General features: G+C 46.7%; 1 protein-coding gene across 2 annotated transcripts; it reads right to left on the bottom strand.

Moving 5' to 3' along the window:
* Positions 1-1,756: 1,756 nt before the first annotated feature.
* NABP1 (nucleic acid binding protein 1) lies at positions 1,757-17,584 on the bottom strand. Of its 2 annotated transcripts, none has more exons than XM_030018599.2 (6): positions 17,277-17,584; positions 17,011-17,149; positions 13,758-13,829; positions 12,242-12,314; positions 11,905-11,965; positions 1,757-10,320 (listed from the first exon to the last, which is right to left on the bottom strand). In XM_030018599.2, the coding sequence occupies exons 1-6, from the start codon at positions 17,365-17,367 to the stop codon at positions 10,133-10,135; spliced, it is 624 nt and encodes a 207-aa protein (XP_029874459.1). In that variant the 5' UTR covers positions 17,368-17,584; the 3' UTR covers positions 1,757-10,132. The 2 variants fall into 2 exon arrangements, with proteins under 2 accessions (XP_029874459.1, XP_029874458.1); XM_030018598.2 differs by having other exon boundaries at positions 7,894-10,320; positions 11,905-11,971.
* Between the last annotated feature and the right edge of the window lie 841 nt (positions 17,585-18,425).

The raw sequence follows: 18,425 nt of genomic DNA, 5'->3' as shown, positions 1-18,425 counted from the left end.
CATCAGTAGTTTTATTTCCAAATCCATATTCTGAGGGGAAAACAAGTCTCAATATCCCTTCTGCATTAGGCTACAAACGTCGCAGGGGCAAAAAGAGCTACTACGTTACAAACAGAAGTGTAACAGCAGGATTCCAGTCCCACTTGCAATCCAAAGCCACGAAGATGCTACTGTCCCTGCCAAGAGTACATTTTGCCGCTAAAACAGTTGCTGCTGCAGGCCAGCATTAGCCCAGATCGACCACATATCGATAGAGAACACCTAACGTATACCTATACAGGTCTTAGCTGCAGCCCGCTGGAAGGGACAGCGACAGGCGGTGCGGAGAAGTTTGTATGGGGCTGACAAGGGATGAGCCGAGGATGGAGCAAGGTGCCGAGCCGGCGAAGCTGACATCGGGCAGAAGGCACAGAGAGACAGGCAGGGTCCTGAAAGCCCTCGGAGGCAGCAGGGTAACAAACAGCTGAACCGCTGGAGCCGCAAGAGTTCGGACGAGCCACAAAGCAAGACTGGAGGCAAAGGCAGGCAAACATCACCAGAAGCCTCGTTCAGCTGAAGACATGGGAACAAGAAGAATTTGAAGGAAGAAAGGGGGGTATTGCCCTGTGGGAACGATGCATATGTAGACATACAGCTATTTTAGTGACCCCCTTTTAGTAGGATCAGGTAGTGTTGTTTAGACAGCCTGAACAGCAAATCCTTCCAAGGCCATGAAGCCAACCAACAACCCCTTATCCTACCCTTGTCCCCAGAAACTACCCATTAAAAGGGTACTCTGCAGCTCTCACTCGGCGTCCTGCGCCCCATCTCCCCGTGCAAGGCATGACGGTGACATTCAAAAGACGTCCAGTTCCACACAGGGCCGACCCGCCAGATGTCAGAGACACAGAGCTACCCCAGCAAGTCTGCAGAGTATTTACAAAGCAGTTTGCTAAATTATACAAAGGGAATAATTTGCAATGTAATGGTGTGTTTGCATTCTGAATATCTGATTTCCTGTTCAACAAATAACCTAAACACTCCCAACCAAATGAAATGTAGACAAGACTTAAAACGTTTGAAGAAAAGCACTCATCCAGAAAATTAAGGTCAACACGGAACAGATGGTGCTTCTGAAAAATGTGGCTTCAACATTTATCTTTATGTAAAATAAAAATCTTTTAAAAACCTCCGGCTGTTTGGTGACAGTCCTACTTGAAATATTGAATCTCACACTCCATGGATAATAAAGAAGCACTAAAAAATTACTTCAAAATACTAAATCTAAATAAAGTTCTCTCAACTACTGTGCAATAAGATTTTTGTGGGCATGTAAATACATATCAATAAAAGATAGATTCAATCGCTTCTGTAACCGCTATAAATATTGCAAGTGCTCTCCCATTTCCATAAATATGACCCATGACTCCCAAGTGAAAAGCTTTTTCATTTGCAGCAGCCAGGAAAAAAATGATCCTTTCTTCTTTATCAAAGTCCTTTGAAAGGCTGAATTTGAAGCCCAGCGCACAGGGAGTTGTGAACAACTTGTTATGATGATGCATGAAATGCCTTCTCCAGCCTCAGAGGATTCAATCAATGGGATTGCAGGAGGATCGCTGTTATCCTGGAGGGCAGGCAATGTCATACCTACCTGGGGAGGGAAACAGGGGCTCTAATTGGGCAGGCCTGCAAATTACTTTGGTAATACAGAAATGAGCCGGAACAAGCAGAAAGAATAAAAGACAGACCTGTCAAATACCCAATGAGTAATAACATGTTAGAGACAAATCAGAATTATATTAAAGAAGTTGAGTATTGGCATAAGCATAAGCAGCAGTGCAAGTAATCACACAGCAAGGTGAACAACGGGCAAGGGGAAGGGTCGGCAGGACAGCAGGTGAACCCCCTCCGCGGCTGCTTGCGAAGACTTTCTCAGGACAGGTGAAAGAGAGGGCGGTCTGAGAAAACACGGAGCTGCACAGCAGGGAACTTTCAAATTTACCTGAAACAAGAAAAAAAACAAACCCAAAGTCCACACATCCTGGGCCGGAGTGAACGAAACATTTTTGGAGGAAGAGGAAACACCTGCAGAACCTAAAAATACAGTCCCAGGGAGACCTCCTCCCGCACGCCACCGTCAGAGCACCCTGCTGACAGCCAGGGCCCTCTGACAGGCTGTCACTTCTGATCACAGGCTACGCACATCACCCAAATTGCTGCACACATCACCTGAATCCCTTAAGTTAATTCCTAAGGGGCCACCTCAATGCCTGGACTGAAGAACTAGCCTGTGATAACAACTACAACTCACCAGCTTTGGACAGCAAAGCAGCCATGGCCATAGTAGGAGCTATCTGCTCATACCACCCAAAAAAAAAAATCAAAATTAGCCCAGTGAAAATAGACTGCTGAAGCAGTCCAAAAAACACAAGGCAATTACAGATCTACTACCAGGTTTTTTTTGACAATCACTGGACTTCGAACAGAACAACCATTATCAATGCACCTCTCTTTCCAATGTGGCTTCCAGCCATTTGCATCTACTAGAAAGACCCAGATTTTTGTAACTCACGCCTTCAGCTACAACACTGATGAAGTTGCACAGAAAGCTTCTGCAAATCCACTTTGCTAAAAAAGCTACAGGAAGCTTATTGCAGCAATTTTCCCCGAGTTGACACATCCTTCTTATTGGCTTCATGATACTGACTTACTGATGTTTTGGGTCCCGCTTCCTCTAGAAATTACCTCTGATTCCCTGCACTACTGGGGAAAATAAGCTCAGCTCAACATTTAGACTCACTGTCTCTAGCAATGGGCCCTGCCATCAGTAAAGCACAGCCAAAATGAAACTAGATTGCGCGTACCGGGGAAAGGCTTTCAAGACTGGCTTTTGCACAGGGGTTTCTTGCTTCAAGGTCATCCCAAACCACATCACAGACAGCTCTGATAAGCAACAGCACAACAACAGCTCACCAGAGTCTTACAAAGAGTAGAGAGTAGATCAAGTTCTCTTTCTCTCCCTATCTACGGCTTTTTTTAAACTAAATTAGATCTTTTTCTTTTAAGAGAAGGTTGTTTTGATTTTGTCAGTCCTATTGCATAGCCAAGCACTGCTACTGCACATAGAAATGTCTATCTGCATCAGGCCTCGACTCCCTATTTCTAAAAATAAAATAAGTCATATTAATTTGTTCCTCCAGCACCTGGTGTTTAAAGTTATTTCTTGGCAACTTCTGTTCTTGGCATTTAAACATTTTTCATATTCAGCTTAAGTCTGACAGCACTATTGGTTATCCTTCTCTGCCTCGCTAATAATTTGGTTGATGGCATGCAGGTGGGTTTCTCATAATTAAAAAACCCATTTGCAAAGTTTGCATTAGGTGATCTGAAAAAATAGAGCACTCCATTCAAAGGTTAAATATAAGTAGGCTGCAGAGCTCCATGAAAATATTGCATAATTTAGAGATAAAAATAGTTTTGCTTTATTCAAGCTAGGCTGGATAGGTAGATTTTTACCGCAATCAGCCTAAACCTCATCTCTCCGAGTTACATGCTCAAGTTGATTACAGAAAATTAAATTTAGTATTAATCAACCTAGGAAGGAGGAAATTACAAAAATTAAGCTAATGCATAAATCATAAGAAATAACGGTGGAAACGGCTACAGGAGATCGTTTAATGCATCTTCATGCTTGTCCCCCACCAGAATCAACTCCCCCCCTCCCCAAGCCACTCCTGACTGGTATTTGTCCAACCATTTTAAAAATTTGCCCACGACACAGGCACCAGAAGCCATCAGCCAGAGCCCTCCAGGGCCCCACCAGCCCTTCTGCTACAGACCTTGCCCCGGCTTCCCCCAGCTATCCTGATTTGGGGTATCCCCCTGCCCCTGCCCTGGTGGGAATGCACGGCAGGACCCAACCGAAGCAGAAGCACCAGCTCTAACAGATCAGTTGCCAATAGCTGCACATCCCACCTAGCAGGATGTGGTTTTTCCTTTTCTTCAGCAAAAAATAAAAGCAAGCTTCACCGGCAGGTCCTGCACAAGCAGTTTTTACGCCACGGGACCGCTGTGCCAGGCAGGCAGCCGGCATTGCCATGTCCGGAGCCACAGCTTTCCACCCACGCGTTCAGAGGCACCAGTAGCTGACACTGGGGTGGAAGGGATGGCCTCGCCCTGCTTGTTTTGGGGCCACACAGGTACCCACAGACCCCGTGCCGGGAACCGGCACTGCGAGAGCCCGAGCACAGAAGCGCTCCTCGAAGCAGCATCAGCAGGCAGGTCCCGGGAAAGCGGCAGCCTCTCCTGGTCGCACTGGCGAGCTCTCCGCGACTGGTGGGTTGCTTGCAATTTTGGGCACAGTACTGCAGCACTTGGCACCTCTGGAAAAAGAGCAAACCCAAACACCTAACTAGAAAGATTCCAAGCTTAGGAATATGTATTCTTAAACGTCTCTTGATTTAGAAAGAAAAATCTACACGTTGGCTGTGGCTTTCAGCTTTTCCACAGCATTCAGCTTCTTCATAAATTATGAATTTATCATCTGATAGATCTGCCCTACCACCTTATCCTGGTTTTACAAATAAGAACCTACTGCCTGCACAGGACCCGATCCAAATCATGCTTGAAGTCGGCGGGATCTCCCGGCCATCCCCACAGGGCATACGGCAGAGCTGGGCAAGCATGCTTCCAAATTTCCCAAATCGTCATCCAGTACTTTGTGAGACTATTTCACCCTCTGGCCATGAACCTGAAGAAAGCTTGGTAGAGGGCTCTGCTGATACACTACAACATACAACTACACTCCCGTGGAGTCTCAGTTAATCACGTAGTAAGCCGATTGTGTCTTTTATATGCCAATTTATCTAACATGCAGCAGCTAGTCAGCCTGGCAGTGACTGCACTGCTTCGGGTTCTCCACACTGCAGAGCAGATACCATCCCATTTAAACCTGTATAGTAAGGAAGCATTTAGCTCTGAAGGTACATTTACAGTACAAGAATTTTGTTTTCTGAGCTAAATCCTGATGTTTTACTCCTTCCCTAATCTTGCTCCCTAGGAAATGTACAAATCCGGACAGTCTTTATCAGCTGGGGGTGTGGGAGGGCAGTTTTAGATGAAGCTTTTAGAACTGCATTGCTCTCCTCCTGAGAAGAAACATCAGCAATTTAGAGAAATTTAAAAGCTAAATGAAGTCCTTAAGTGTTCCCCTTAGTCACTTCCAAACTTTTTTTCTAATCCCTTTGAACTCCATCCTGTGTAGTTTAGTCAACAGCTTGTGTAGGATTAATTTTTTCCATCCCAATTACAAGATACTGTGTGTGTTTATACATATTATATACACACACACGCGCGCGCGAACGTCCATCACAGAATAAATTAAAAAGCATAAGCCTTATAAAGAGCCATAACAATTTCAAATTGTCTGGAATCAAGAATAAAGGAATTAGTAGCATGATTAAGGCTGAAGTCAGAAAGCACATCTCCAACTTAATTCCTGAAGGGCTTTGCTGAAAACTTCAATCTCAGTTTTCAGGCAATTGCCCCTGGTTTGGTACGTGTCTTCCAGTGGGAAGACAGCGGCGCTTTTTTGTTGTTTTAATTGAAGCCACATCCCCATGAGTGGTTCCCTCCTTCAGCCAGCTCCAATCTCCCTAATTATGCAGCAGCAAACAAAAGCATGCCAGCAAAGAGGCTGTTAAATCAGCCAGGCACACAGCCCTGGAAGGTCTGCGTGTTTCCACGATCCTAAGCAAACATCTCCCCCCCCGCCCCGCCACAAAACAGGACAGGCTCTGGGGACACGGAGCATTACCGGCAGCTCCATTACCTCCAGCTCCCACGCGCAGCCCCGGACCAGCCTGAGACAGCACCACCATGCCCCTCGCTCCACCTGCAGCGCCGAGGGGCCGGGGTTGCTGGAGAACCCACCCTGGGAGGGGTGCTCCAGGCCACCCCAAGCGGGGCACCCAGCCCCGGCTGGCCAGGGGTCCCCTGGGATCCCCGCGTTCCCCGGCAGCGAGGGCCAGGCTCACCCCGCAGCATCGCACGGCGGGCGAGCGCCTGGCTCGGACACTGCGTTCCTACCGCAGTCATTAACAGGGCCTCATCAGACCCAGGACAGGGAGCCACGGCCCTGCAACCTCCCCCGTAACACGCGCTGAGGCTGGACTAAGGGGAAGCTCCCAAAATCAACCGGCTCTTGCTCAAGAGCTAGCCGCCAGCAAGAGCTGCAGAGAGAAAGCAAGGCACCTCCTCGGATCCCCCTCGAAAGCACTGCCAGAGACCGCGCTCGGCGGTACAAATAATTGCTTGGCTCGAGGGTTAAGAATAAAGAGTATGTCTGAAAGGGCAAATCTACAGACATCTGAGAGAAGCAGGGCAACCACCTGGTGGCTGGGAATGCGTGGGCCATGAAGCAGCTCAGGAAACTTGCCCAGAAACGCTCAAAACCCCATTGCTTTTACCAATTCCTAGTCCTAACAAAGCACTTGGGGAGCTGCTGATGAAAACTGCCTTATAGAACAGGAAAGGATCCTTTGCTTTGGGGGTATGGACACAAGTTGCAGAGGGTAACCATAGCACAGCCAGGTCATTAGCAAAACACAAGCAATAACATCTATGAAAAACACAAGGCTGCAATGGGCTACAGGAAACTGCGTCTGTCTACTAAACGCTCCCATGCCCAGAGAAACACACACACTAACAGAACATGGCTGACACCTCTGCAGTGGTGCTACGGGTGTCATCTGTGCAGACTGCACTCGTGTAGAGAAGATGTTTCATACTGCCTGTAGCAGCTTTGCACAAGCAGCACTAGCTGCAGATACCCTTACTGGAATTTGTATGATGCTGAAGAGCAGCATTATTGGAATGCACAGGACTGCAACCTGCCAGTTTGAAGTTAAGGCCAAAGCTAATTAAAGGAGTTGTGAAGGCAGAGTATGTATCACATGCCTTGGTGCAACATTTCTATTTGTTCTTACAGCACCTTCCCATTTTCACTGTGGAGATGGAGTGTGTGACTCCACCACGCACCCAAGGTTAGGACGGTATTTCACATTACAGGACTGCTTTTCCACTTCTGGGAGGGATTAAGGCAAAAAGATTCATGCTGAGGATGGACAGAAGGAACACACAGAGGACTGCACCAGACATAACAGCAAAACTCTCTCCACTGCCACACTGCTGCAGTCTGCCATCAGTCCTTTTGTTGGGGTGGGCGAGAGGAGATGAGCTGTTGTGGGATGATGAGAGCTGGGCGTCTTGTGACTGAAGTGTGTCAGGACTACTCAGCTGCACTTCAGCACTGTGAAGTTTGTGTCTGGACACATGAACACCTTCCAGAGTTTTTTCCTTTGGCAATCTGTATTATCTAGAATGAGACTACCCTAACTATAGCCTTGCCTTTAATATCTTGGGAAGGCATCTGTAGAGAGACTACCTAACGACCTAACCACTGGGCACCTATGAATTGCCTTATAGAGTAATTCATGACAACTGCTTGTTTACACAGAGAAAGGTGTATCTCTCTGTCTCTCCGTACACCGAGGTGGTATGATCCAAAGAGATGTAAGGCAGGCTCCCAGATTCCTCTGCAAGCTGAGAACTCACTATCTTGACACTGATACCTCTGAGGGAAGCACCTTTGTCTTAGGTTCACTGAAGATCAGAAGACCTTGAAAAATTACTATGATTATATTTACTTTAAGTCCATGCGACTTTTCAGGGCACAGATTTCCCCTGCAAAGAAGTAAAAATTTATTAATAAACCAAAATAGTTTCACATTTAGAAACAGGGAGGCAGGAATGCTACTAACCTTGAGAACATGAAGACCAGCCTCTTGTTTTTTTCCTCCCAACTGCAAATCAGTCATCCACTTGACAGCAAGATTTTAATCTTTATGCCACATATCAGCAGTAATCATCTCACTTTTTATTTGGAATTTGTGAACAAGTATTCTGTTTATTAGCTTAATAAAAGCTCAAATGCATAGAGCTATGAACATCAGGCACCTCAGCACACACTAACACACAGTTCCCCCCCATTTCAACTTTCTTCATGCTGTAGTGAAGACCACCAGGATTTGAGATCCATGGTGGAAATACCCCAATGAGTATGAAGTCCCCACCATGCCACCATCACTTGCACTGTTCACTTGCTACCTTTACAGCTACTACTGGAAAGCACAGCTCTCACCATACTTACATCTCATTTACCTCTGGAACATGTCATTTACACTTCAGAGGTTTAGAAGTCCTCTTGGCTTCCTTCTCACAAGCATATCAGATATCTTAACGCAACACTGCATAAGCGGTTGTCCATGCATCTAGACTATACATGACTTATTTAAATAAGTAAGCAATTTAAAGTCCCTGAGTTACACATCACCTCCTTACACCATTTCTCCAGAAGTCATTGCGTGCTTCCTGGTTCACCAATTAGCACTGTTCTTCCATAACAGCACCAGTGGGTGATCTCATGAGGCATGCCACTCTCTTGTGTCGAAGACAAGTTTTGCTAGTTCCACCTGGAAGCAGGTTATCAGGGTAGCATTTTACCAGACCAGAGGCAAAGAGCCATCAGGTATCCAGGCACACAGGTCTCTAAACCTCCCTTCAGAAGTTTGTTGTTGCTGCTGCTTCCATTTAAAAGAGAGTTCAGTATTTCAGACTAAGCAAGGAACTTTTGCCAATTAGAAGCAATTTTCAACAAATCATCACGATGGAGTACCAAAAGCAGAAGTATCAAATGTAAATAACTTGTAAACATTAGTGACATAGCAGTAGATTCAGTTAACATGAACAACCACAGAGACAACTCACAATTCAGAAATAGCCTTTTGTCATGAAGTCTTTATGGCTTGACAGAAAGAAAGTTAGATCTGTTTTTTAAATGGTTAGTGCAATCTTTTATTTGAGAGGTCAGCTATAAGAAGAGTTAAACAGATGAATCCAGTATGACACCTCAGCTTCCACGTTGTTTTTGAACCTGATCTGAAATATGGCACTGGACTTCTATCTAGAGTCAAGGCATTTGTGATCTCAGAAATAAAACCACAGCTATTTTCCCCCAGATGGTGGTTGCGGGGTTAAGTTCTTTAAGGGATAATTTGTATTTCATATAAAACAGAGGAAGGAAAGCTTAGCAGCTTAACAGCATCAGAAGAGCAGCTGTGTGCTTGGCCAGTACCTCTGTAATCCACACATACAGCTTCATGTAATACATAATTCATTTGGAAAAGTGAATGAAGGAAGGAGAAGCAGGCAGCCTCATTGAAGAGATGGGTAATGCAGCATTTGAAAACAGTTCTTTCCTGGAAATTCAGACTCCTGCAAAGTAACCTTGGGCTTTTACACAAGGAGTGGCTACAAACAGCATATTCCCCGATACTGTCTGAATTTAGATCCTCCTCTCCTATTTCACGCAAAGCAAGAATGAATATCCAAGCTTCTAACCAAAGCAAAAAATCAGTGTCACCTTCCGTGACAGTGATAACTGTGTTTATGGAGAATTTTTAAGTAGCATACACCTTTTTTGAATCAGAAGTCAAGCTTCAAGACACTCACCGTGTCTTCAATTTTCATCCGAGTTATCCATTCTCTGATTCAGGAGACACCACTAGGTGCTGGCACCACCATTTCCTTATACTTATTGCTTTTACAAGCTATATTCATTCCAAGGACACCTAGTTCACTAGAGCATCTTTGCTCTTCCCCTTCATTTCTCTTTCAATATGAAGAACTCCCATTAACCCTAATGGAAGTCAACATATGCACGCACAGGACATAATAGACCTTTTAAGGCTATATGGCTGACCAACAGAAACAGAAAAATACATACATGTAACTGAAATTTTCTTCCATTTTGCAAAGGGTACCGAGTTTAATTAAGATTCTTCAACCCGTTACCCTTACTTTCTTAGATCCACCTCCTCCCCCTACCCCTTAATGTATGGGGAAGACTCACTGTGCTTCCCTAAGCAAAACAAGAAATAGATCACATCAAGTTTGCTCCATAGACCAAAAGGTAAAAAAACAACAACAAAGGACAAACTGGTTCACAGTTAACTATAAACTATAAATAAAAGTGCAATAAGTGTTCAAGTAGAGTGTAGAGTTTAAGCAAGCTGTACAACCACATTTGGCATAGTCATCTTTTAAAGGCTCTGCGTGGGTCCCTCCCATTACTGACAGCAGGGAGAAAAGGCTGAACGCTATTAGCTGGTGCTGGATTTACAGGTCCTCGTCCATTGCCTCTCCCACTACCTGCATAAGTGTGGCCATGATTATATGTAAATGGAAATCCACTTGATTCAGGTCCAGTTTGTAAACCATTTCCTAAAAAGACAAAAAAAGGTTATCACAAGTTCCATGCACTGAAATCACTGCTCCCTTACATAAATTTAGCAACAGGGAACGCACAGAGTTTGCAGCAACCAGCAAACCCTGAGCACCAGAAGGAAAAGCCCCTCTGGCACTGCAAGACCCCAAACCACAGATTACCTTTTTCCCCCTCCCAAAATACCTCCCCTCCATCCCTAGCCCCCCCTCTCTCAACTAAAGCAAGAAGGGTCACAGAGTTGCACGCTGATTCAGAGTTGCACGCCCAGGAGAGAGACTGGAGCCTCAGGAAACTAGACTGGTGCTTTCAGAAACATGCACTGGCTTGTAGGTCACACACCAAGACATTCCAGAGAGACAGCAGGGCAGCAGAAGTCAAGGAGAAACCAGCAAGAGAAAAGCAGGCTACATAAAGCTCCTTGCATCATTCCCCACTACCAGGCACACAGAAGTAGAAAGCTGTCTTGTGAAGTCCAGCCACAGAAGCAATTCGGCTAGCACCAAGTTCTCATGAACTTGAGCCTCATAAGCATCACTGCTCATGTTTTCCTGGCAGGAGGAGGGACAGAGCTGAAAAGGCAGAATGATGACAGGAAGCATGGGGAGAAGAGGAAGAGACAAAAGGAAATCATTGCATTTAGAGACCACACAAGAAGCAGGAAGAGAAAAAAAGAAGTTTCAGAAGATACACACAAGCTCAGTGAAAACAGCTGTCCACCGCCCAAAATAGGGACACCAAGGAAGTACCTACACACTAACTGGGCTGAAAGCCTACTCGCCTCACCCTGGCACTGAGGAAACTGGCCTGAAAGCACTTCCCTTCTTTGCTCAGAATAATTAATTTTCAAGGGAACAGAAAGGGCTCGCAAGACAAGTAAAATAAGAGAAATGAAAATCATGTTGCTAAAGAGGAAGCAGACAGTCACTGAACTGAAGTGACACAGAGGTTTTTAACAGCAAGTTATGGAATCAGTTTGTTATCATCCACCAGCAGGGCTTAGCTATACAACATCAGGTACTGAGTCTGGGCATCATGTAGGCAGGCCATAACTAAGGATCCCTCTCAGGTTACACCTACTCAAGTCCCTGAAGCATTTTCTTATTTAAGCTTCGATGTTTAAATACATCACAAAATGATCTGGCCAGGTCAAATATTGGAATTCAGATTACCACTTCTGATTTGGGGAGCTAACCTGGCAGGAAAGCCATGGTGACTGGCAAGATTAAAGTCAGTCATTTTTAAAGCCAAAGGCCTCAGGCGGTTTAAAAAAAACCAGAATTTCACATGCTGCAAAAACTCTTTGAAAGCACCAAAACAATTTAGGATCAGGCAAGTCCCTTTACATGTTACAGGCACCTTGGATATTCTGATCTCTTCCTCTTCTAGGGAACAAATCCTGAAACCATTATTCAGGAAACATTTGTGCTTTTGTGCTTGCAGGTTCAGGCCCCAGCCTAAAAGACTTTTTAGAACATAGTACACTTTTGCCCCAGAGTGGAGAACCCTTAGCAAGATGAATTTCTTTTTATTCCCATTAAGTGCTTCTCATCCTTTCACTTCCACAGAATGAAAAAACTTACCCAGTGGCCCGAAAGTACAAGAACCCATATTACTTGATGCAGAACTATTATTCTGTTCACCCTGTGCCTTCAGAGAAATGTAAGGAAAAAAAAAAAAAAAAAAGACATTGATCAGAGAAAGAAATTTCACATTTTACAGAAAGAGGCTGATTTTTTTCCTGTGTTCTTATAGTGGCTCCACATGGAATTTATCTGCTACTCTAATTATTGGCTCATTTTTATCTATATAACACTTCAAGTCCATTTTTCCAGAAGAGTCACATCTGATCACAGCCTAGTGTGAAGTATTTAGAACAAAGAGCACTTTTGCCAGAAGCCTCAGACGAGTTTAACATACCAGTTTGTTCTGCCCGACGTGTTCCGAGTTGGGCTCACTGAAGTTTGGCACTTCTGAGTATACCATGCAGAACCTGGGGAGAAATTAGGATTATCAGGAAGTTCTAAAGCCATTTTTTTAACAGAGTTCTCAACTCCACAACTCAAAGAGCATATGTTCTTGACGTATCCCATCACCTAGAAACAACTTATCCAGACCCCACTGTTCAGACAGTATCCATAGGTACTAAAAAGCTCTTGGATCCCTTTATAGACTTGTGAAAAACCGGTCACATCTTCCTGGTGAGGGTGTTTCAGTCAAGCAGAGGCAAGTACACCTTTACTCTAGGAGGTAAAATAGCCTAAAGAAAACAAAAGGTGATGAAAGGGCTCCCTTCACCTCTCTCCCAGCTGCACAATCTTGTCCAGCGCCCACTCACAAGGTCACCTGAGGCACAGAGTCACCCAGCCTGCTCCCAGACTGTGACTGCATTGGATCTCTAGGGGGAAAACTACACTCCCACACACTCCCATGCTATGGAGTGCCCCATTAACATAATAGCGCAGAGGAGTCCGAAACAGGGAATGAAATTCAAAGCATCCTTTTTCCACTCAAGGGGACTATGGAGGAACAGGCCCACCAACTCACCATATGGAAATTATGGCAGAGGGGAAGAAAGATTTCTATCATTATGCAGCTTGGAGTGGTTAAGCAGCAATGGAGTTCCCACCTCTTGCTGGGAGGCACAACCCAGATGAGGACTCACCTCACTCCAGCCTGATGGAGAGTAAGCCCACTGGATGACACTTCTGAGGTGATGGCTTTACACCAAAGAAGATCTGCAGACCACCCCTTACAAAATCCAGCTGAGCACTGGGCTTTTTTGAACCTTCCGAGAAGAGAGGTGGCTACCCCACAGTCCCACTTCCCTGACGACTACAAGGCCTCCCATGGCACTTTGTGCAACAGCAGAAGTACTCTTCTGGTTAGAAAATGTTGCTGGTTTTCCTGTTGCTTGTCAAGTATGCTACTCCTGTTTGTTCTTAGTCAGAAGGAGTCACCACCTCAGTTTGTGGGCAGTTTAAAGAAGGTTTAATGAGGCTTGCTTCTGTTTAGATATGATTCACTGGAGTTACCTTTGTCTTCCTTCTTTGCACTGCCTGTCTCTCAAGCATGACACACACAAGGCTTCCACCAAAATAAAGCGGTTAATCAAGCTGAGGCCTAGGTAAGCAATGCAGATTAAATCCCTTGTCATTTATACACTTCCTCCCTCTACATAAATGCCAGCCCTGTGCCAATGACAGAGGCTGACTTTCCTCAATGTACCTAGAATCCAGAGAGGGTCGGAGTTCATTGCTGCAACAGCACGTGGAAACTCACATCACAGTTGCCTGTACTGTGCCTATCCATGACCAATCAACACACTTTTGCTGCCCTAGCGTCAATTTACTAAGAGCCACCACATCTTATACTTACCATGACGCTCAGCTGAGAAGAGGACATAACACCGCAAGTATAAACACGCAATACTTACTCCCCAATTTTATGCAGCTCGCCTCCTCGTCCTGTGTAAAGTGTCAGGCATCCTTTCCACAGAGATGCATACCTGGCCAAAGAAAGAAGAAGCAAAGCAGTCTCTCTTAGTGAACGAGAAATACCACTGTTGACCAAGAAAGTAGAAGCATGCTATCCTCCAAGTATTACACCTCAGCATGAATGGACTGAAAAAATTCCCAGGGATCCCAACTTCACCACAGTGAAATGTTACAGATCCCCATGTTCTAATTCTAGCAAAAGGTACTGGAAGCTCAGCTGACTCCTTTGGCAATGACAAGAAACCAATTATTTTGAGATTGGATGCTCTTTCCTTGGCTGGAGCAGCCCTTAAGACTGTTCCTGCAGAGGAAAGGCATCTTGCCAAAAGCAGTATCTGTGTTACCATCCACTGACAACTCTCAGTTCTGCTTTCTGCAGAAGCCAGGAAGAATTACCTTTGTTCACTGGAGAATATAGACGCTGCTACTGAATGTGTGTAGTAGGAAGTGCTTACTTTTTTAGTATAGGTCCTTACCAGATTTTTTTTTTTTTTTTTTTAAAGGCACAAGTTTGACCATCATGTTCCAAGTGACATACAGAAATGCAATGAAATAATTTTGTGATTGCAGAAATATTCACATACAAGACAGCATGAGTGCACTCTAGTCTTTATAGTGGCACTTGACTTCAAGCACTGGAATGAGTTATGCAGAACTTTCTGTATAATTATTCCTCTCGGTGAGGGGCATCGTCTATGTGAAGAAAATAATGAAAATACAGACCAGAAATTCAAGTGCAGCACAAGGGAGTTAACAGGAATATGGGTGTATTCTAGCAAAGGAATATGGAGCCCCAGCAATTGCACTCTCAGGAGTCACAGATAATCCGGACAAGTCACCACTTCCTCATGCTCCGGGTGTATCTCTGTAACATAGGTAACAAACCTTCCTCTTGCCCTTTGCCTTATCTGCTGAGACTGGGAACCATCGGACTGCACACAGGGCCTTGAACACAGGCACCAGGGAGGAGTCAGGGCAGCAGAACAGGACCATAATGCCAATGCAACGATAACCTTCTCTGTACTTCAGCACAAGCAGCAAAGCATAGTATCCACAGTTACAATGCCTGTCTTGGGAGTTTTCCATGCAGAGGCAGGATTAATGCTCTTCACTTCATAATGCTACCTTTCACTTTAAAGATTCGCTCTATGCTTAACCTTTAATAAACAGTTAGTTGTACAGTCTTGTGGCACAGCACAAAGGAAAAGAGCTACCAAATAATAAATATAAGTCAAACATATGTTTAATTGGACAAGACCCAGCAAATCATGGGACTAATAACCTCCAAGCACAAAGTTATTCCACGTATGCAAGCATTTGTTTTTGTCTCAGAAAGAGCTGGCCATAAAGCACTGAACTCCAGAACTAAGTTCAAATTTAGAAATATTAACTGCAACAACTTTCTGTAAACAGGTTAATCAGCCAATGACAAAAATCAGCAACAGTGTCTGCTTTTGCAGAGGAATGCATCTACAGCTTGAAATTTAGTAGGAAAAAAAAAAAAAAAAAGACATGTTTACACATGGGGCCTGGCTAAGCTTTTCTACTTGTAACAGTGAGCATCCTGCACTGAAAAGTCAGATTACCCTACAGAGCTGAAATTTACCTGCCTTGCAATGGCAACATCACACACTCGAATTAATCCTATTTGAGCCGAGTATAAAATTGTGTTTGGAGAACCTTGTATGCCAGCGTGAGGGCATTTTTCTTAAGATGAGAGCCAAAGGAGAATGTATTTAGCTTTTGCCATTTCACTCGCTACGCAGCCTTAAGTGAGCATGCAATTCATGTAAATGAAGGCATGACTTAGCCACCCACCAGGAATAGTGATGTCAGCTCATAAATTTAATTCATACAAGCCAAACTCACTTTTTGACATGAAGGGATGCAACGACCCTCCCATTTGTTCCACTGAAACACCAGAGCAGCTACAGTAAGCCAGTCACCAAGCAGAGTACTGTTACCAGTGCTGAACAGTATCGCTATTAATTTGTTTCAATGTCATCCACGCAGAGGGCTTTGTGCTGACCCAGAGCTCTGGTTTAGTCCCACCCACCTCAGCGCCCCAGCACTCCACATGCTCTCCACGCAAGCAGGCTTCCCCAGAACCACCTCTGCTGAGGAGTCAGCCCATTTCGTGTAAAAGGACATTTGCATAGGAGGAAGCAGCTGTAGTTTTGGTGGCAAGGGTCATCCAATTTCACTCCAAAACCAAGAATTACACTCAGATGAACAACTTAAGAGCCGCTCGGTTAGCAGCTCCACTGAGTAACCTTTTACGTACTTTTCGATAAAAGCCAATTAAAAGGACCTTACACACACTGTAGTTCCACCATCTCCTGGAGTGCTGTAGGCCAAAGGATCAGTGTAATGGATTTCTATGGCATGAAGAACTCAAATGAAAGTGACTATCACTTTGCTGCTGACAATTTAAGTGACATGGAAAAGGATTTTCAAATTGAAACTAGTATTCTTTCTCACAGATAATAAACATAAGTTGGTTTGTTTGGTTTTTTTTTTAAATTAAGCCAGCTCCCTCAGATAAATGAACTGCACCTAACCAAACTAACATGCTCTACAGTCTAGCCCTAGTATGAATTTTTATAGTGAATTTGGAAAGCTCCTCCTTCTCTGCCTGTCATTTCTGTTAAACCCACTGCAATGAAAAGCAACTTTTCTGCATGAGAGATGTTAATCATTCCCTCCTTTCATTAAGGAGCTGACTGCTAGAGTAAAGAACTGGCTGTAAAAATAAGAGCATCCTTTTGACTTCCCTGCTTGATTTACAGACCAGGACTGACTGTTGCCTTTCCCTCCCACCCCAGAAAGAACTCTTTTCCTAAGGAGCTTTTTTTAAAGCCGAGCCAAGTCTCCCAAACGCCACCTCCTCATTAAAAATACAAGCCCTTCCTAACCATCCGCCGGTTTGTATGCTCATGCTAGGCATGTTCTGGGGTGGAAAGCGCCGTTTTAATTTGGCAAGTGACCTCAGGGTGCTGCCTCCGTAACGGCGAGCCAGTCCACAGGGGGCCAAGCCGTGTCATCCGTGCCTCTCGACGGGCGGCCGAGCCCGATCACAACGCGGCACCTTCGCCTCGGTGACAAAGGGCTCCCCCCGCCCCGGCGCTGCCCGGCAGCGCTCGGCCGGGCCGGGGAGCGGAGCGGGGGCCGCGGGCCCGGCCCCATACGCACCCTTTGGTCAGGCGGATGATGTCCCCCGGCTGGATGAGGCCGCCGATCTCGTCCCACACGGAGATGGTGATGCTGCCCGTCTTGTCCGCCACTTTGCAGGACCTCACCTCGTGACCGTCCTTCGTCTTGGTGACTCGCCCTGCGGGGAGAAGCGCGGCTGAGGGGGGACCGGGGCGGGGGGCACGGCCCCGCCAGCCCGCCCCCACCACCACCACGCGTGACACGCATGGGCGGCCCGGGGGTGGGGCGTGCCGGACGCCACTTACCGATCTCCAGCACAATAAAGATGACATTTAAGTTTTTCAGTCCGGGTTTTATGTCTTTTATGAGGAGGTACGTATCGCTCGCCGCGCTCATGCTGCGGCCGGCGCGGGGGGCAGGGCTGGCGGGGCGGGCCGAGCCCGCATCCCGCGGGGGAGCAGCGGCGGCAGCGCAGGGCCGGCCAGGGGTGCGCCGGCAACCCTCACAGGGGACGGGGACACGAGCACCGGGGGGCTGCGCGGTGACTGTGCGGCACGCCCGACCCCACCGCTCCCTCTCCCGCCCCACACCACCCACGCCGCCCCGCGCACCCTCCCGCTCCCGCCGGCACTGAGGAGCACATGTGCGCCGCGCTCCCCTTTATACCAACCGGGCGGGTCCAACCCCAGCGCCGGGCGGGGGGTGGAAGCGGTACCGAATGGAACCGTCCGGGGCACGCGGAGCGCCGGGACTGGGCAACAGGCGGGCGCGAGCCGGCGCCGCGCGCTGATTGGCCCGCGCCGCGGCCATCTTCTCCTTGCCGGGGCGCTGCCAGCCCGGCGGCCGCCAGCGCCGCCCAGCCCAGCCCGGCGGGGCCGAGCCTTCCTCAGCGGCAGCCTTAGCTCGGCTCCCTCGGTCACTCGCTCAGTTACTTCCCTCCGGGAAGCGGCCCTGCCGCGCCCCGAGCGCGGCCGGAGGGGCAGAGGGGAGTGAGGAAGCGATTCGCCTCCTTTCCGCGCCATTTTAAGGCCCCCTTGTAACACCGAGACGGGTCTCGTCGTAGAGATGTCTTGGAGGGCGATTTCCCAGCGGTTCCGGCCTCCTTCACTGAGGAAAAGCAGTACACATTTAGGAGAAGGATGCGTCCATTGGGATGGCGGCGGGGGGGGGGGGGGGTGTTTTTCGGGGGAGGTCTGATTTTGGTCTCCGCCGAGCAGAAACGGCCGTTGCAGGGGCCGAAGGGAGGAGCAGGAGGGCAGTGGTGCTGCGTGGCACCTCAGGACTTGGCAGGGCGGCTCCACATCGTGTTCCTGGAACCATATGCTCAGTGGACATAGGGAAAGTCTAGGGTTATGCAGTACTGTGCTTTGAACTTTTCTGTGCCAAAAATGCCAGCCTAAATCCTGTTGAGCACTAAAAAGGCTGTCAGAGCACCCTGAACTCTTGACAGGAGC

This window comes from Aquila chrysaetos, chromosome 6 (genome assembly GCF_900496995.4).
Source record: "Aquila chrysaetos chrysaetos chromosome 6, bAquChr1.4, whole genome shotgun sequence".
In the NCBI taxonomy this organism is placed as follows: domain Eukaryota; kingdom Metazoa; phylum Chordata; class Aves; order Accipitriformes; family Accipitridae; genus Aquila; species Aquila chrysaetos.
The sequence above is the reverse complement of the archived record's forward strand: the minus strand, read 5'-3'. Positions and strand labels throughout refer to the sequence as shown.